This window comes from Rhinatrema bivittatum, chromosome 7 (genome assembly GCF_901001135.1).
Source record: "Rhinatrema bivittatum chromosome 7, aRhiBiv1.1, whole genome shotgun sequence".
NCBI classification, from domain to species: domain Eukaryota; kingdom Metazoa; phylum Chordata; class Amphibia; order Gymnophiona; family Rhinatrematidae; genus Rhinatrema; species Rhinatrema bivittatum.
In genome coordinates, this window is record NC_042621.1 from 98,153,160 (window position 1) to 98,174,097 (window position 20,938).

The following is a 20,938-nucleotide window of genomic DNA, read 5'->3' on the forward strand; positions in this document are numbered from 1 at the left end:
AGGATTAACATCCTGCTGTCCTGTGAGAACACCTGTTACATCAGGTAAGCAACATTTGCTTTCTCTTTTGAAAATTAGTGCAATGGCCAGGAATAAAAGTACCCATGGACTTTGTCTCAATGAGGACAGTTTGAAAATTGCCTCCTTAATGGTGCTTTTCTGTTTCTAGGGCATATTTTCCTTCCAGTTGCATCCCCATTGCCACCTATTTTGCTGTCTTTAAAATATGGCATGGCTGTGGCTACAAAAGTTTGACAATTGGAAATAAAGATGACACTAGATATGCAGAGACAGAGATGAAGAAAGGATTGCAGCAACATGCTGACAATTGTGCTGCGGGCATAGACATGGAGAGCAAATTACAGCATTACTGTAACGGGTTAGCTCTAGGGACAGAGATGAAGAGATGATTGTAGCAGCACACTGAGGCTCTCTGCATGGACAGATGTATAGAGAAATCTGCAGCAGTACACTGAACTGATTGTGAAATGGTATTGCCCCTTGGAAAGCACGGTGTTTAAAAAGGATTTTAATATTTTGTATGTGACTGGAATTTGGAAACTTATTCCATTTTCTAACAAATGCATTTTATCTACTGCATACAACAAAATAAAAAAATTAAAATTAAACTTATTACAAGTACCCTATAATGCAAATACAGTCTGTGCTACTCAAATTGTTTTATATACACTGAAAAATGGAGGCTTGTTTGAAGTTCTCTCTACACAATGACTCAAATTTTTGCACTGCAAGTAATTTGTGTTTCTTTCTGCTGTGTTTTAGGTTTAAGCAATGTTTTTCTGGAAAATACTAAGGATCAACAGATCTCAGGAGAAGAAGAATTCAGGAATAATGTTTGAGCAGATAATGATACTCTATGATAAAATAGATCAATGACTTGGGCCCCTGAAATTACTAGCAATAGGGTCTCCCCTTACACACACACACACACATATATATCTGTTGAACAATAATAGTGATGTGCCCTCTTACATTCCTTGTAATGAGCCTTTAAGGCATTAGTTACACTCTATTACTGCAGTAGGGATGGACCCTTCATTGGTATTAACTGAAGAGACCATATATATTTTTAGTTGAAGATGGACTGAATGACTCTTAGTCATACATCTGTTCTTTGGAAATGAAATATTTTACAAACTCTGTACATAATTTGTTATAATTTACATTGTTCATTTTGTAAGCTGCATATTTTATAAAGTTGGTTAAAAGCATGTAAATGTATTTTAAAATGCAGTAGAATAACTTTCTGTGCAATTTTTATGTTGAACTGGAATTTGACATAGTATATGTCTTATGTTTGCCATAGTTGTGCCTAGAATAGAAATAATTTATTGATTAATACATGTGTGTGAATGAAGCTAATGTCCTGGTTCTAAAGAGTTGCTCCTTAGGACAATGTGGCTGTGACTGTGTTGTTTCTTTGTTTAGGAGTTCATAATCACAGTCACTGCATGTTATTCACTGAAGAGCTCCACCAGTTACAGGAGACACTGGGATTGATGTTAGGCAATAAAACAGGATGCCTCCCATGTAATGTTTGCTAGATGAACACATCACCAATGGTAGCATGTGCCATCTGAGGTACAAGAAATGTCTGGAAATTCAAAGACTGAACAACATTTTAATAAGAAAATAGGGCCAGAACATATACAAGAGAGCATATTGGAGAAGGTACAAATGTGTACTGTAAAATAAAGTGAAATTTAAAATAATTTCAATGTCAGTGTGAGTGGTCCCTTCCTTTTTGGATACCCAACTGACATTTTTCTTTCATTTGAACCAAATATCTTTGGGGCAATTTTCAAACTGCCCACTTTCAGACAAAGTCCATGGGTATTTTTTATCTGTGGGCTTCGCATCAGTTTCAAAGAGAACATAGCCTGTACTTTCAATTTGAAATTCCTGCTTTTTGTGTAGGTATTTTTTCTATGAAAAATAACATACATACAGGCCGAAGTACTAAAGTGCGCAGAATTGTGCAAAGGCCACTTTCTACACAGGGAGGGTTATTTTCAAAGCCACTTCCACAGATAAACTGCTGCTGTATTCACAGAAAATTGCCCTCCCTGTGTGCAGGTAAACTTACACACCTTGTGCCACTACATGTGTAACTTTACCCACACTGTGAAGAGATATTCCAGGGGCGGGGATGGAGAGGGGATTACACTGACATGCATGCTTGTAAATTTTAATAAGTATGTGTGGAAATTTTCTTGGGAAAACTACCTGCATAACTTAGCAGGTATAAATTTGTTGCGGGTAGTTTTCCTGGAATAATTTTCAAAACGAAAGCATGCATATAGTTTGTCTTTGAAAACTGGTGCAAAATTACCTCCAAAAGGACACATAGGGCCTCATTTTCAAAGCAGTTTACCGCGTGCGATAAATTCACAAATCGCGTTAACAGCTGTTCATGCGATTGCAAATTAGTATTCAGGGGGCAGAGCATATGCAAAGCGGGAACCAGTTTATCATGTGCGGCGAAACGGCTGCTATCTACAACCCTGAAATTTGCGGTACGGACTGCACTACAGGCCAGTAAAGGCGAGAGAGAGAGAGAGAGAGAGAGAGAGAGAGAGAGAGAGAGAGAGAGAGAGAGAGAGAGAGAGAGGAGAGAGAGAGAGAGAGAGAGAGAGAGAGAGAGAGAGAGAGAGAGAGAGAGAGAACCTTACTATAGTGCCTATGCCCTAGACAGGTATTTTAACCCCTATGGGAGGGCCACCTACTAACTCGGGGTGGGGATTAGGTATGAGCGTCGGGGGTTGGGGGCCACTTTCGCATTCCACATGAGACCTACGGAAAGAACAGTGGTCTCTAGTGAAGATTTGCTGGCCGTCGGAGTGAGGAAACTCACTCCAAGAAGAGATTTGGGCTACGTTCTCTCCACCTAGCTTGTTGTAGAGTGTCCATCAAGCTAGGTTGAGAGAACGTAGCCCAAATCTCCTCTTGGAGTGAGTTTCCTCACTCCGACGGCCAGCAAATCTTCACTAGAGACCACTGTTCTTTCCGTAGGTCTCATGTGGAATGCGAAAGTGGCCCCCAACCCCCGACGCTCATACCTAATCCCCACCCCGAGTTAGTAGGTGGCCCTCCCATAGGGGTTAAAATACCTGTCTAGGGCATAGGCACTATAGTAAGGTGCTCGCTCTCTCGCTCTCTCTCTCTCTCTCTCCAAAACATGCCTTAGAGAATGCCTACCTAAATGTATCATGAAGGATGTGGAACATCACTTGTACTTTTAACCGTACTGATAGCCAATTTACTCAAGTAAATCATTGTTTACCCCCATAAATGTCTGAAATTTGTCATCTTAATATTTTCAAATTTAACTGCACAGAGCTCACATATCGAGAATACTTGTATTGTGTAAAAAGTACAGAGACCACATCTCACAATATCTATATTATGAACTAATTGTAAACTATAATTTACTGCAAAGAATATCCAAATAGAACATGTAAATCATTGTAAATCTCTGCTTGCTGCTCAAGATCTGTACTTATTGATCAGGGTTACTGCTTTACCATTCTTGGAACCAGTGTACTAAAGTATGCTACTGCTTTCACAAGCATTAACGTACCTTAAAAGTGCTGTTCAGGCATCTAATCTAGTTCATGTATGTTAGTTTGTGAGAGTTTTAATGCAAAACCTATGCTAATGAGATGCAAAACTATGCAAAACAACCCAATACATATTAGCACATAATAATGCATGTTAAAAGATGCTAAAGTTAATACTGGTATTAATTACAAAATCTTAGCTATACCTATGTAAGATGTAAAGTTTTGTGATCCCTTCCATGTTAACACACTAATTTTAATGCACATAAATGAATACAAAATTTATTTGTTTGCCATTAACATAGGTCCTTAATAGGGGCTAATTAATGCTCATTAATGGCCAGTGTTAATTCACTTTAGTATATTGGCCCCTAGATCTGTGTAGCTTTTTTTTTAGTTTAAGATGTACACACAGAATTTACCAAGGATTTTATAAGCAAATTCATACACACAGGTTTACTTTGAAAGGCCTCAAGTAATTGGCTAAGTACATACCCAAAGTTACATCTGCTTCAAGAAGGGCATAACTTGTATGGGGTAACTTAATGCAGATATTTTTTTAAATAAAAAAGAATGCTCGTAATTTGTAATTCCGCCTCCTGGAACGCCTCTTCTCTATACATGTAAAAATATATATGAAACTTGGTTACTTTTACATACACTCAGCCCAGGTTAATTTTAAAACAGCAATTTATACACACAAAACCAGGTTTTATGTACCCCCATGAAAGCTACTCTCTAACGGGTCAATTAAAAAAAAACCATGTACATAAAATCCAGGGGTTATGTGCACGGCCGGGCCTTGCGCACGCCACGGGCATTTTAGAAGGGACCTGGCCGCACGCATAACCCTCATTATGAGCACAAGAGCCAGGCCTCCAACGGGCGGGCGGGCCGGGATAGCGTCATTGTTCGCTGTCTTGGAGCCTCGCGAACTAGCCAGCTGCTGGCACATGCAACGTACTTCAGCTCGGGAGCTGAAGTAAGTTGCTCATCAAAGGTAAAAAAAATAAATATTGGATTTAGGGGTTGGGGAGGAGAGGGGAAGGGGAAGGGAGGTTAGGGTAGGGGGTAGAGAAGTTCCCTCTCAGTCTGCTCCTTAATTGGAGCAGACTAGGAGGGAACTAGGGAAGGCCGGGATGTGTCACTGCGCAAGTTTTGCAAAACTGTCCCCCCCTTGCGCTCACGCACCTATTAAAATCTACCCCTAAGGCGGTAATTTTTCTGCAATAATTTTCAAATTGGTACTAAATTACTCCCAAAAGGGAAAATAGTGTGCGTTAAATGGTATAGCATTCATTATTTGTACCCCAAAGGGGTTTATTTTCAAAGCCATTTATGCACATAAATAGCTTTTCTAAAATTGACCCAAGCTCAAAACTTGTAAAAGTTACCCAGTTTCATGCATATTTTTACACACACTGAGATGAGGTGTTCTGGGTCAGAGTTGCAACTTATGCGCATACTTTTTTTATTTTAACAAGAATGTGCATAAATTACCCTTCACAAGTTACGCCCTTCTTGGGGTGCAGGTGTAACTTTGCAAGAGGTAATGGGGTGGATTTTAAAAGGGTTACTCACGTAATGGGGTGGATTTTAAAAGGGTTCACAAAGCCCCGGGACTCGCGTATGTCCCGGGGCTTTGTGAAAGGGGGTGGGACCGAGGCCTCTGGCATTAGTGTGCACCCCCTTGCATGCGCCAACCCCAGATTTTTTAACATGCACGCGGCTGCGCACGCATATTATAAAATTGGGCGTACATTTGCACGCCGGGTAGTGCGCACAAATGTACCCCGCACGCGCAGTCCGGCCCAATATGTGTTTGTGTGTGTGTGTGTATTTGCCAAACTACTTGAGGATTTTCAAAGTTAACTTATGCGCAAAGTTAACTATGTGGGCTGTTACAAAATTACTCTCTAAAAGAAAAGTATTCTCCATGCGCTATGCAATATTTCAGAAATCAATCCAGCAGTTCAAGACAAGAAGCACTATGGACTATATACAGTTGTTGATTCACTGTTAAGTTGAGATTTTTCCAATTTTCCAGCTGTTTCCTGGTGTCCTTGGAAGTAGCAGAATTTTAATAACCATTATAATTGACCTCTAGATCTGAATGCCCCATACCAATTATGATTTCATTGACAGCAATATAATACTGGACAACCAACCAGAAACAAGAGTGCCTGGTGTATTTCCTGATAGTCTTCTATATAGGGGACCTGCAGTGAAGGAGTTTAAGGCATCTCTCACTTTATGAAGAGACCCATTTACCTTTAATGAACACTGAGATGGCAATTTTGGCTATGTCTTTTTAATAATCAGTCCTTTATTGTTATATTTGTAATATGTTACTAGTAATAGTCTAACAGTATTATGATAGTGGAACTTGGCTTTTGATATGATTGCAGGCGTTTATATATATCTATCTGTAATAATATTTCCATTTATTACAATATGTTAACATTTAAAAAGGACTGATTTTGAAAAATAATAGCTTCCAAAATCACAAACAGCTATGGTAAGCATTGGTAGCATTTATTTACTGTACTAATAAAATCTGCAAGAGTTTTCCAGCAAAGAAAGGTTTAAAAATCATCTGCACGTGTAGGAAGCTGTTGGGGAAAAAAATCATAAAATAACAATTTGCCCTCTCCTTGGCTCTTATTTATAAAAGCTAAGGAGTAGAATTTTAAAAGATAACACACATGCGTCTATGTGCGCACGCGATTTTATGACATGCATGCCCTGGTGCGTGCATGTTACAAAATCAGGGGCAGTGGGGTACATTTTTGCTATTTTCGTGCGGCGAAGCATTGGGGCCTTCCCCAGTTCCCTCCCAGTCCGCTCCAATTCCTACCCCCTACTCTACCCTAACCTCCCTTCCTCTTCCCTTCTTCTCCCCATCCTCTAAAAACCAATTTTAAATGTTTTTACCTATTATTTTACAAGTTACTTCAGGGCCCGACCTGAAGTAACTTGCGCGCGCCAGCAGCCAGCCAGTGCATGAGGCTCCAGGATAGCGAACAATGGTGCTGTCTTAGCCCACCACCTGCCCCGCCCCTCCCCACCCAAAACACGCCCTCTGGCATGCCCCTTCCACGAGGCCCTGTACTTGAGCGCATCCCAGCCTTTACGCGCGTGGTCGGGCCTCTTGGAAGATTCGCCCAGCACGCGTAAGGCCCAGCCACGCGCATAAAGGCTGGTATTTATGCGCCCCGGGCATTTAAAATCTACCCTAAAGTGTTGGTGGCAGATGGAGGCATAGAATAAGATGGAGACAGGGATGTTTCCAATAGAAACATAGAAATGACGGCAGAAGAAGACCAAATGGCCCATCCAGTCTGCCCAGCAAGCTTCCCTCATTTTTTTCTCATACTTATCTGTTTGTCTTAGCTCTTTGGTTCTATTTCCCTTCCACCCCCACCATTAATGTAGAGAGCAGTGATGGAGCTGCATCCAAGTGAAATATCTAGCTTGATTAGTTAGGGGTAGTAGGGGAAGTAACCGCCGCAATAAGCAAGCTACACCCATGCTTATTTGTTTTACCCAGACTATGTTATTCAGCCCTTATTGGTTGTTTTTCTTCTCCCCTGCCGTTGAAGCAGGGAGCTATGCTGGATATGCTATTAAATTAAAAAACTATTAAATTAAAAAACTATTAAATTAAATTTAAAAACTATTAAATTAAAAAACTATTAAATTAAAAAACTATTAAAAATAGTTTTTTAATAATGGAAGAAAATATTGACATGATATGGATAAATATTACTATTTGTACTTTCAAATAATATATAATGAGTCACTGCATGGTGGAATCAGTTTTGTTTTATTGCGTCCCATTGGAGACCTTCACACTGCTTTGGTGGTGTAGCTCCCTGACTGCTAAATCATTTTTTCCTTTGCCCATGTTTTACTGTGCCTAGTGGACCTAACAATTCTTGTCCTCCTGACCAAATCTATGTATATATATATGAGTGTAGCTAGTCTTTTCCTTGAATTGGACCACATATTGGTTAAAAGTAGTATATGAATTAAAAAGAAAAATATTTGTTCAGTTACTGTTCAGAATCCCTTTATTGCCTCACATATGAAATGACATTAAGAATGTTTTTTTTTTCTGTATGGTGTTATCAATCAAGGTAGCCTTAAACTAACAACATTAGAATACTTTAAGATTAATTTTAAAAGCCTGATGCATGCATTAATTAGGGGATGTGTGAATATGTTGTGCTCCACACGCAAAGTAGATTTTAAAAGCTGCCAAGATGCATGTACATCTCAGACGTTTTCAAAAAGGGGTGAGGAATAGTCTGGCGGAGCATGGGCATTTGGGGGCATGAACTTGAGATCTGCGTGTAAATACTTATGCGATGCAGCATGTGCCAAGGCCCCCTGCTATGTAACTTTACTTCTGCTATGGATGACGTGTAAGTTAAAAAATAAATAAAAACAGGCGGGTCTGTGGAGTTTTAAGGGTCGGAGATAACTGGGGGGAGTGAAGGCTAGTAAACTAGGGGGTTTGGGTGAAGTAAGGATGAATAGGTAAAACTGGGAATATTGTCTCTGCGCACCCCTTTTAAAATCCCCCAGTTTACATGGTAGAAGCGGGATTGCGCCCATGCGCGTGCCCACTTAAAATTTGGCACGCATGTTCACATGACCAGACTATTTTATAACATTCATGCATTTATGCCTGCAAGTTATAAAATAGCTGAGTTCCTGGGCGCAGGCCAATAAATGTGCGCACATGTACCAGCTTGAAAATTTCCGTCTTTGTGGGTTTTGTATTGTCTTTTCACTGTGCAATAACTCAGTTAACAGGACGTTCCTTTTTAGTACTTAATTTCCTTTCATTTCAGGGCTTCCAGCAGAGGGATACAGTAGAGTTACTGGTTTGGCTTTATATACTTTCTCATTGTTGCTAGAAATACAAACCAACTACTTGAAGCTATGTTAGCTTGTATTTTTCTATTTCTATTGGTGCCTTTATCTCAGAGCATTTCTGAGTGAGAGCCACAAGTATCAACCATGCTTTTATTACCTGGAGCTGGGTCTATCTATTCTTTTTATATGATATCTCTGTACACTAATTTCCCTATTCAAAAATACTCTAAATTAGTTAGTGTAGATATAACTAATTTAGTCGTTTGATCTGCCTTTATAGAGTGGAATTATACCAGGAAGACTATTGGATCAAAGACCCCTAATTTTTGCATAAAAATAGGGCAAACATTGTTAGAGGAACTCCAAGATTAGACATACTTTCATGTTTTATAGGATGTTCTGTACATAAACCATAACATACAAGATGATTTGTTAAAGAAGATCAACGTAAAAGAAGTCCTGAATCTATAAACATGCATTTTCACTTTTAAAGTTAAATAAAAACTCGAAATTTTTCATATCGAGCCTACCTATGATGTCATCAGGCATTGTTAAAAGTCGACCTGCTATGTTCATTGTGCAATGAAGAAAGTAAATGTGTGGTCACATAACTGACAAACTGACATCACTTGATATTTCTTAACTGTTTTATAATGAATACCATATATCTTCTTTGTATTAACTACTTTTGCAGAACAACCATATTATCTAGTCTTCTGATAAATTGTGTAAATATGTTTATTTTTATAAAATTGTTAATTCAATCCATTGATTGTTTAGTTTTCTTAGTACTTTCATAAAAGGATGGGGCAATGACAGATGAGTTTATGTGCTTCTTACTGAACTTACAAAGAAATTTCATGAAGTCCCCTGAAAAGTCTAGCATGAAAATATAAATAAAGATTTGTGTTATCAAAGGATTTAAAATAGTCCAGCTGTTTGCACTTCAACCCTTCCCTACCAACACAAGGGACTATGAGCAGTGTTTTTATAATTCTTAATGTTTCCACTTATTCTGTGGCAATGTTTCTGCGTTTCTGGAAGATTTTTTCATTATGCTGGCTTAAAACATGTTTGTTTTTTCCGTTTTGAATTGCATTTCTTAATAAAAGTGTTTTACTTTCATAAAGTGTCCTTATTTGACAAACTGTGATTTCTGCTGTGAAAGCTGAACAATTGTAATTGAGAGGCGGTCGAGCCACCAGTCTTGGCTGCTGTAATTAACATGGGGCCAAGCCCAGCCCATACTTCTCTCTCCGCAACCCAAAGAAAGACAGATTGGGGCTGGAAATGAGATGGGAAGGGTTGTCGCCAGGCGTGAGTTGCCGCTGATAGTAAGTTCTGGAGAGGCATGTCTTGAGGTTTGAATTTTCTTGCTATATGTGCAGGATAGCTGTTGGAGACTTGCTTTTGTCTGGCTCAACAAACACAAGATAGCCCTCCCTCCCTTTTGGTTTTCTGACGCTTTGTATGCTGTACATTTGCTTCTTTGGTCGCAGTGTGGGGGCCAGTTTGTTGGTTGGTGCAGTGGGTATTCTCTAAGTGGCAGTTAATCATCTGATGTTGGAGTTGAGGGTGGCCGCTGATGTACTGGGGGCTGCATGTTGGATATATGGCCAGGGAAGGCCATGGGTAGTTTTACCCTTGGGTCCCCCCCCCCCCCCCTTGCTGGGTCATGGTAAGGGAGAGTCTTTGTCTGTGGTGGTAGTGGTACGCCAGAAGAAGTCTGAGCCTCAGGTGGGGCGCAGGTGCTCCCTGGTGCTGGGGGACGCCCAGGCTTCTGGGTTCGGGGAACTGGTATTCTTTGTTATTGCTTGGTTCCTATGTTACACAATAAAGCTGCAGCCTTATTTACCCAAAATTGCTATCTTTTTTTTTTGTGAAATTGTAAGGGAAGTGGAGAGTGCAGATGAGCCAAGTATCTCAGCTACCCATGTTATACTAATATGCTTGTAAACCTTTACACATACATTTATTTGTTCCATTTTATTTAAAAATTACAATATCAGCCTAAATTATACAGGAATTGCAAGTAGATCTAACACTGCATTATGAACTAGAGGACAGCCTAATACCATTCCTCATGAAGACTAAGTGTGCCTCACACACAAGGACTAAACGCACAAGCAGACAGAGAATAAAATGAAATAATTTCTTTTCTTAGTATATAAATGCTAAACAGGAGTATTGAGGTGACCTCTCATATCATTTGGGCATCTATATATCTATACAAGCTGGTTAGATCAGCATCTTGTAAGTAATGGCAGCAATAGGTGTAGAGATCAATTTTTACCAAAGCTACTGTAGATACTTTGTTAAAACAGATAGTGATATTGATTTATAGTATCCTTTCTTTATCAGTAAATCAATGCAGTCACTGTACTTCCATGCAAAAGGCAATGTAAGCTGAAAGGCATAATCATACAAAATAGTTAATTTTCCATATATTTCCATCAAACAATTTATAACATTTCCTAGATTAAGGGGTAGATTTTAAAAGCCCTACGCGTGTAAATCCACGTGCACCGTGCCTGTTTTACAAAGCCCCGGCAACACACATAAAGCCCCGGGATGTGTCTAAGTCCCGGGGCTTTGGGAAAAGGGGAGGGGGCAGGGCAGAGCGGTCCAGGGGGCAGGGCGGAGCGGGGCCAGAGGCCTACGACACAGCGGCCATTTGTCGCTGTGTCGGAGGATCGCGTGCCGGCTGGGTGCCAACCTGTGCCTACCCCTAGGCAAGCGCAGCAGGTACAATAATTTTTTTTTGGGGGGGGGAGTAGGACAGGGATAGGGGGCAGGTTTGTTGGAGGGAACTGGGGAAGGCTGTGGGTGTCGGCGCACGCAGGGTGCACAATTGTGCACCCCCTTGCGTGTGCCGACCCCCAAGTTTATAACCTGCGTGGGCATGTTATAAAATCGGGCATCCATTGTGTGTGCCGGGTAGCGCATTCACATAGACGCCCGCATGCAACTTTATAAAATCTACCCCTTAGAATGCACTATTGATCTTATAGTACCTTCAGACTACAGTATCAATATAGTATTCAAATAGGCTACTTGATGCAGACTTATGAAACAGGATAGGAGTGACCTCAAGAGCTACAAACAGGTCTGATTCTCAGGCTGTCACAATGAATATTCATGAGAAAGGTTTGTATACAATGGCAGCAACACATGCAGATCTCTCATGCATATTCATTATGGATCTCCTGAAAACCTGGCCTATTTGGGGGCTCCTCAGGACTGGAGTTGGCCACCCCTGACATAGAACATCACTAGAAATCTTCAGTACAGGGGTGGCCAATTCCAGTCCTTGAGAGCAGCAAACAGGCCAGGTTTTCAGGGTATCCACAATGAATATGCCTGAGATACAATGCATACAATATGAGGCAGTGCATGCAGATCTCTCTCATGCATATTCATTGTGGATACCCTGAAAACTTGGCTGTTTGTGGCTCTTGAGGACTAGAGTTGGCCACTTCTGCTGTAGTGGTAATTTGCCCCACACCAGATAACACAGTATCTGTTTTTCTCTTTATTAGATGGATAACATTCTTGAAGACAAACAGAACTAGATTTTTCTTATGTTGCTGCAGTCATAGTAGACTAACTGTTAAAAAGTACTCTTATATGAGATGTGATATCATTACATGCTTTTAAACTGTGACATCCAAAATGTTTAAACCCTACAAACGTTTATTGTTATATCTTGTGTTTCCTACCATATTCCCTATGCTTAGTTTGTAGTGCATTTGGGAACAAAATGAATCCCAGCTCTGCAATTAAAATGGCAGGTTCAGTCAACTTGAAAAATAATAGTAGGTGAATTCATTACTAAACATAAAGAGGAACTGTTTCAAAGGAATTTGCCCAGGTAACTAAGCAATTACCCAGGGTAAATCCCAGAAGGTGAAAATACCTCTCCCTTCATAGTAGTAAAAGTATGTGTGCGCTTTCACAGCATATGTACTTTAAGCTGCAGGAGGCAGAAGCAGTCCCAGGGAAGGTTAGGGCAGGAAAGGGAAAGTATGCTTGGGGATTTCATTTTCAAAACCCAGCACAGACTTTCTCACATGGACTGTGAACATGCATTCAAGCACATGTAGAGTCCACAGCTTCATCTTCTTGCCTAAATTTTCAAAGAGAAAATCCATGATGTGTTTCCCTTTGGAAAATTATCTTGTGGGTTGATAAGTACAAAGTACCTGTGTACCTTCAAACTACCCAAGCAGTTTAAAAATAATCCCCAAAAAGATAATAGGAAAAAAATGACTTCTAGGGGCCAGATTTAAGGATCAGACAAAATTTAAAATATTCAAAAAGAGAGATCACGTGATGCGGTGAGCTCGATAGGCAGCACGCAAATCGAGCTCCGCTCACCACCCGCCTCACACAACCAATTTTAACCCTCCTATGATCTTGCCAAGACTTGGGGTTGCACTTACCAGTGAGAGGACATTGTTGGTTCGTTCTGGTGTGGAAATCCAAGGTATATGGCCTCCAGAATCATGCGTAAGGACAGGGACAAGCCTAGAGGCACGGAATCTAAAATGGTCACCGCACTCAATACAACACCGCAGTTGTCGGAGGATTCTCTGGAGGACAAAATTTCACAGGCTGTCGTGAGTGCCCTAGACATGCGACTGTGCCAAATCTCAGAGCAGATCGCGGAGGTGAGATCAGCCCTGGGGGAGCTCAATAACAGAATTGAGCGTGCAGAAGGCCAAGTGGCCCTAATAGAAAATGACATCGGGTCTTTGAAACAAAGAATGGCTGCCCTAGAGAAGGCTGCGGTGATTCGTGAAGACAAAATAGATGATTTGGAGAATCGAAGTAGACGCAACAATCTTCATTTTGTGGGCTTCTCAGAATCTATCGCTGAACAAGAACTATTCCGCACCATGGAAACCTGGGTAGTGGCCACCATACCGACTCTGGCGGGCCCTAGTTTGGGCCTAATTGAAAGGGCACACCGAATGGGAATGAAGAGTGAGGGCACTTCAAACCAGAGGCCAAGAGTGGTGATAGCCTGTTTTGTGAACTATGCGCACAAGATCCTCGTCCTGCAATATTACCGGAAGCACCGGGAAATAATATTTGACAACAAAAAATCTAATATTCCAAGATTTTTCTACCCAAGTCTCACTTCAACATAGGGAGTTTGCAGCAATATGTTCATATCTATTGGCAAAGGGGATCCGTTTTGCTTTAATGTACCTGGCCAAACTGCAACTTACCTACCAGGGCACAACACATATCTTTAAGAACATAAGAACATGCCATACTGGGTCAGACCAAGGGTCCATCAAGCCCAGCATCCTATTTCCAACAGTGGCCAATCCAGGCCATAAGAACCTGGCAAGTACCCAAAAACTAAGTCTATTCCATGTTACCATTGCTAATGGCAGTGGCTATTCTCTAAGTGAACTTAATAGCAGGTAATGGACTTCTCCTCCAAGAACTTAGCCAATCCTTTTTTAAACACAGCTATACTAACTGCACTAACCACATCATCTGGCAACAAATTCCAGAGTTTAATTGTGCGTTTAGTAAAAAAGAACTTTCTCCGATTAGTTTTAAATGTGCCATATGCTAACTTCATGGAGTGCCCCCTAGTCTTTCTATTATCCGAAAGAGTTAATAACCAATTAACATCTACCCGTTCTAGACCTCTCATGATTTTAAACACCTCTATCATATCCCCTCTCAGCCGTCTCTTCTCCAAGCTGAAAAGTCCTAACCTCTTTAGTCTTTCCTCATAGGGGAGCTGTTCCATTTCCCTTATCATTTTGGTAGCCTTTCTCTGTACCTTCTCCATCGCAATTATATCTTTTTTGAGATGTGGTGACCAGAATTGTACACAGTATTCAAGGTGCGGTCTCACTATGGAGCAATAAGAGGCATTATGACATTTTCCGTTTTATTCACCATTTTATTCACCATTCCCTTTCTAATAATTCCCAACATTCTTTGAGGAAGCAAATGCATCAAAAGAATTTGTGGCGACTATGGCGCAGACTGTGCAGGGGGCTCCCAGTTGAGATGAGCATTTATTTTGATGTTTTGTTTTTTCTCACAGGACAAGCAGGATGGTAGTCCTCACAAATGGGTGACATCATCAGGATGGAGCCCTGTACGGAAAACTTTTCTGTCAAAGTTTCAACAAGCTTTGACTGACACTGGCACACTGGGTGCACTGAGCATGCCCAGCCTGCAATTATCCCTGTGAGCCACAGGTGTCTCCCTCAGTCTTCTTTTTTCCGCTCTGCAGTCAGCATAGCGGTTGGAGCTCTGTGAGGATTTTTTTAACTAATTACCTCATGGAAACACTTAACTTTTCACTTCAAAAAACACTTTTCCCTGCACAGGTCTCCCTCCGCGTACGTTTTTACGACGCTCGGTGAGTACTAATTCTTATTTTTCGGTCGGTTCCTGTCACTATCTTAAGGCTGTTAACTGACTGAAGCCTTCCCTTCCCCCATTTTTCAGTTAGCTTTAAACAGCTTGCGAGTATCTCTGTGACACTCTGCTTGCTTATGCTAGTGGGGTAGGGATTTTTTCCTTAACTTTAGGACCTCTGTAGCTTCAAGTCCTTCGTTCCCTGGTACCCTCACGCAGTCGATACCCTATCGCTACACCGGTACCCTCCTAAACCGCCCTGGGCTTTTATATGTCATCAGCGCCCCTCCCCCCACGGTGCCCTGATGCCTTTATCCATGTTTTTTGCTTTTCAGTGCTACCAGGCTTTTTCCTCCTACGCACTGTTTTTTTCCTTGGGCTTCCTCGGTGCCGTCCCTACCCGGATGCATGCCATTGACGCACACGCTGTTAGTCACTGCCATGCATACTCGGGTCGCCGCCACCGCTGCCCAAGACACTTTTTAACGATCCCAGGGTCACTTCATCGATGCCACCCCCCCTTTTGGGGATGCCATCGATGCCCCATCCTCCCCACCGATGTCCAGCCCTTTTCCATCGGTGGGCATCGGTGCCACATCGATTCGTCGGTGGGCATCGATGCCGGATGGTCCCCATCGGTGGACATCGGTGCCGGATGGTCCCCATCGGTGGACATCGGTGCCGGATGGTCCCCATCGATGGACATCAGTGCCGGATGGCTTGTCCATCGATGGCATTGGTGCCGGATGGCCGTCCGTCGATGGCATCGGTGCCAGGTCCTTTTGCATCGATGGACACCGATGCACAGGTGTTTCATCCATGGGCATCTATGTTAGAATGCATCCATCGAGGGCAGTCGATGCCAGGCTGCTCCCATCGGTGAAATTCGATGCCCAGGTGGGTCCCATCGATGGGTATCCATGCCGGCTCGATTCCGCGGATGGGCGTCGATGCCACTGCCAGCCTTATGGCTGGCATCGATGCCCATGTCGATTCCAGGACTGGCGTTGATGCCGGGATGGAATTCATCGACTGGGAGATCCATGCCATCGATTCCATACGTGCCCATATCGATGCCACCGACACACATGTCTGGGGCACCGATACCATGTACACTTAGAAATCTGAGTCTGTCCAAATCGATACTGTCAACGTCTGTGGCCCTATAGTTGATGCCCGTGGCCATGCCACAAAAGGCATAAATGCCCGCCTCCATGCATCGATGCCCTCGACACCTCCGTTTTCCTTCGGTGTCCTTGACGCCCTATCGATTTGACTTCGACTCAGTCGATGCCGGTATCTTTTTCAATAACGGCAATGTTTTTCGATTATTCGATTCCACATCGTTTCAAAGATACCTATACCAGTGCTGTCAGTGCCCGTCACTGTCATCATTTTCCTGGCCAGTCATTGACGATTTCATACCCATTTTGATGATATCCTCGAAGCCCCTTAGGTTGCCTTCAATATCGTCAATACCGACATAGCACCGCCACATAATACCCTCGCCTCCTCACATTGCTCCACGCTTTGGGTTCTTTTTTAAGCCCCGTATTAGCTTAAGACACTCCATTGTGTCAGGAGCAGAGCAGGCGTGTGGACAGTTCGTCATCGATCACCTTCCAGGACGACGAGGGCTTCCATCTCGGCGCTGGGGAAAGACCGGGCCGAGCACCATGGCACCCATCATCGCCGACATCGTGATCGTCCGCCGCTGACGCCATCCAGCACGTCGGTGCCATCCTTCTCCAGGCTGGACAACGCTCGGGCAGAGCAACATCACCACTGCCATCAGCACTGTTCCTACAGTTTTGGCAGTCCTTGGTGATCCAGAACTTCCGGATCCAGGTCCGACGGCTTCTGCATTGGCGTCACGACACATCGAGCCGCTGCGACGAGGGAAGGGAACATGAGTTCCGTTAGGGCTCCCCTGTTCCTGGCGTGCCCCACCGTCAAGTGGTGTGGGACTGTGGCCATCTGTTACACTTAGCAGTCTAAGCGCCAATCCCGCCTGGCCTGTCTCCTCTGTACCTGTGCCACTATACCGGGTTTCAGTGTGAGATGGACGTTTACGTCCCCGGCCTTACCCTCGAGGACTCCAGAGACCGACGGAGTCAACAGTCTTCACCGGCTCGTCTTGCGGCGATCCACGTCGGATGGTAAGTACCCGCTTCGGCGGCATTCCCATAGAGTTGTGTTCTCCCATTCGGACCGTGGTTCGAAAAGTTCTGGGTCATGTGCCTTAGGAGCTGTATTAGTGTCACATATCACTATGTTAGCTATGTTAGCCACAATACCAGGAGAACCCCTCTATCTTCTTGGGATTGCAGCAGGGCTTCTTCTCTTGTCAGTAACAAGTCCCTGTGCCGACCAATGCTCTGACTCTTGGTTCCCTCCCAACCAAAGTTCCAGCTGCATTGGCTGATCTGCTAAACATGAGATTCAGCAACCATTGCCCCATGTACAAGTCCACCTTGAAGCCTGGCCACAGGTCTCAGTGTCTCCTTGTACAGCATACAGAAATGCGGGTACCACTTACCGCTCACACTCCTGCGGGAGCCTACATGATATCCTCCATTGGGACACCTCCTGGTCTCCCATCTGGTCAGATATCAGAGCGGCCACCCCACCTTGTACCAAAGTCCCGGTACACTTCCCCAGGCGCTACGAAGTGCAGAGGGGAGAAGGGAGGGGGGTTGGGGAGTTTTAATTGCACTATTTTTTCTTTTAACAGAAAATAGTTACTCTCCGCACATCCTGGACCTAAGAAACTCCAACTTTCTTTAGAAGTCACAGGTACAATGGTATCTTTGGTTACCATCACTCCATATTGCAGTAAGTACATTATTTTAATGTTTCTATGTGCTTTATGATGAGTCAACATTACAACCCCAAGCTCTGCCGTTGGCACCAGCTTCGGTAAGTGAACTGTCTCTTGCATCATGGTGAATGCTGTTTTCTCTGCGGAGTGTAACATCATTCACTTCCTTGCATAGACTACTGCTAACCACTTTCAGTACATGCAATGAGCTCTCACTTTTTTCATGACTCACTATACATTTACTAACTGGGATTACTGTCACTGCCATAAATCCCTTCTGTAACACTTCTGGACACCACAGTCTTAAGACCCTCTTGTCCAGCATGCGCACAGACATTCTGATACATTCGTATATGTCCCTGTGCATATTTTCCATAACCTCAGCCCTTCAACTTTTCATGGTTGGGCTATGGGGTTTCTTCCCACTATGCATTTTTCTCATAATTCAAAACTGCTATGGGTTATATTCAGTGACATTCTATACTCCCTACACATGTTTCCTATGCGTTCCCTTAGATGCCTTTTCTTCCATCAAAGGCCTCTTCAATATATCTCTTCTGCAGCCTCTCGTAGCCAGCATTTTTTCTAATGTTGAACTGGGATGGGGTTCAGTATTCTTTTCCCCACTCCCTGACTGAGATCAGTATGCTTTCCCATACTTCTCAATCCATCATATCAGTAACCTTTTATTCTCTCACCAGTCAGTCCCAAATCATAGACTTACTGATGTTCTTAGGTTCTGGTAGCGTCACAAAACCTTCTAAACATAAATCTTGCCGTTTAATATGGCAGGCTTTACCTCCTGACGCTAAAAAAAAAAAAAAGAGAGGTATTACTCCTTTTACTTTTCCACCATTTTTTCTTACTCCCTCGGATTCTGTTCTCCAGACATCCTCCACATAGTTACACCTTTCTCTCAGTAGGTGTATCGTTTTGGGAGTTGGGTTCCCGTTTACGGTAAACCTCTCTGAGTCGGCTTACCATGGATTATCCACTGATCAAGCCGCCTCTATTTCTCTAATCACGGAATGAACATATATATTTTCCTTATAAGTCTCATACATTCTACGTTTGAGCCTTTCCATTCCTCTCTTCCACAGTTTGGCAAGGGAACTTCTTTCCCTCTTAATGTCATTCCTGCCAGCAGGGTCCGTGAGTTATGCACTCTTTCCATACTCACCTGACTCGTTCCTCCGTCACTGAGTGGTTCTATGCATTCATCTTTCTATCCTTTTCAGGTAGATGTTGCATCTCTCTTTACTCAGGAAATACTCTGCCAATTTTTCCTAGCCTCTCTCTCTCGCCCTAGGGAGAGAGTGGGTTTTCCACATTCCTGGACAGTAATGCTGCGCTTACATTCTATCTACATTGCACTGCATTCCATGTGAATTCCACTTGACTCTTTCCTCCATGCAAGACTCAAGCTGCGACTTCCAGTGGCCACACAGATCTAATCCTTCTGACTAAGTGGTCTGTATTTCCTTTGCTACCAACAAGCAGACACTTCACTACAACACTGTGGGTATCCACATACTGTTGTTTCCGTCCTAGCCTTAACAGCTTCCCTTTGGTTACTGCTGCTTGTACTTTTTTTATCAGGCTGCAGCCTGGAGTCCTCTCCATACCTTTGCAGCCTATTATTGCTTACATTGACTAGCCGGCATGCTCCATGTTTGGCCAGTCCGACTACTCTTACCTTTTTCAATTCACTACCCAACATCCTTCCACGAACCCATTATGGTGTTGCGGATGCCCTCCGTTCCCATTTCCACCTCCGTCATTACGCTTTCACGTGTCTGCGGTGTATCTGGTGCATTCTCGGGCATCCTCAGCTCGGTACTCACCCATTTGTGAGGACTACCATCCTGCTTGTCCTGTGAGAAAGCAAATGTTGCTTACCTGGTGTAACAGGTGTTCTCACAGGACAGCAGGATGTTAGTCCTCACGAAACCCGCCCGCCACCCCGCGGAGTTGGGTCTCTATACTTTTATTTTAGTTTCGCTTGCGCTTTTTAGCTATAAGACGAGACTGAGGGAGACACCTGTGGCTCACAGGGATAATTGCAGGCTGGGCATGCTCAGTGCACCCAGTGTGCCAGTGTCAGTCAAAGCTTGTTGAAACTTTGACAGAAAAGTTTTCCGTACAGGGCTCCATCCTGATGATGTCACCCATTTGTGAGGACTAACATCCTGCTGTCCTGTGAGAACACCTGTTACACCAGGTAAGCAACATTTGCTTTCTTTTCCCTTCAATAAATGCTCGGATAAGTTTTCCTGGAAAAAGGACTTATGGACAATATGAAACTACACCAATGGGAGCTATATTTGATTGTTCAGTGGTGGACTTCATACATCTGGACAAAAGAGTCTAGTAGGTTTTTTTTGTTGTTGTTGTTTTCTTTACAAACCCCGGGCTGTTCCTAAGGGTGATTGCATGTTATCTCAAAGCACAGAGGCAGGGTGGTGAGCGGGCACATCGAACACCACAGTGATCCATGTCCCTCCAACATGTTACTGTTTTGGGGGTTATGGAGGGGGGAGGCCCAGATCGCACTGTATGTAGATGCTTAAGTTTTCTTAGCTGTGCATTGTGGCTTCTATGGGGATCCGGGATGGGAGAGGAGATGGGGGGTGGGAGGGACACCTTATATGTCTACTAATGCACTCCTTAGAAATGTATGGCAGAAACAGTAATTTGATGCATATCCTAGAACTGATGTCTTACGGATTCTTTCACTAGTCTCAATATGTTATCTGGAATGAAGCCAATGTCCAACTAGTAGTATCCAGTCAATGTAATATGAAACACAAGGTTAGTCTATAATGACTCTTGAAATAGTGACATGGAATGGTGCAGGACTGGGCACGGTGGTGAAATAAGAGAAAGTATTGGCAAGGTTAAATAAACTCCATGCTAAAGTAATTTTTTTTACAAGAAACCCATCTTGTGGAATGGGAAGCCCTTAAGTTAAAAAAAAAATGAATATCTCAAATATTTCAGGCGGAAGGGTACTCCAAGAGTCGAGGTGTTGTGATATTAATTCATAAAAGCACAACCTTTCAAGCACATAAGACGGTAGTTGATGCCCATGGCCGATACGTTCTAGTTCTTGGAAACCTGATGGGCTCATTGGTCATTTTAGCCTCTGTTTATGCCCCAAACTCTTATGATCACTCATTTTTTGTGCAAATTGTATCCCAAATCACGCAACTGGGGGATTATCCTGGAGGGGATTTAAACTTTGTGATGGACCCAG

The 20,938-nt window shown here is 43.0% G+C and overlaps 2 protein-coding genes across 2 annotated transcripts in view; one reads left to right on the plus strand and one right to left on the minus strand.

The window, feature by feature from the left end:
• The window catches only part of PLEKHG4 (pleckstrin homology and RhoGEF domain containing G4), a 341,909-nt gene extending 340,176 nt beyond the window's left edge, over positions 1-1,733 (plus strand). Inside the window, 1 exon segment of the mRNA XM_029608782.1 lies at positions 784-1,733. Within this exon segment, the coding sequence (XP_029464642.1) occupies positions 784-789 (6 nt within the window). The 3' untranslated portion in view covers positions 790-1,733.
• An 8,699-nt stretch (positions 1,734-10,432) lies between these two features.
• Positions 10,433-20,938, minus strand: part of KCTD19 (potassium channel tetramerization domain containing 19) — a 487,519-nt gene continuing 477,013 nt past the window's right edge. Inside the window, exon 16 of the mRNA XM_029608784.1 lies at positions 10,433-10,871. Within this exon, the coding sequence (XP_029464644.1) occupies positions 10,764-10,871 (108 nt within the window). The 3' untranslated portion in view covers positions 10,433-10,763. The remainder of the gene's footprint in view (positions 10,872-20,938) is intronic.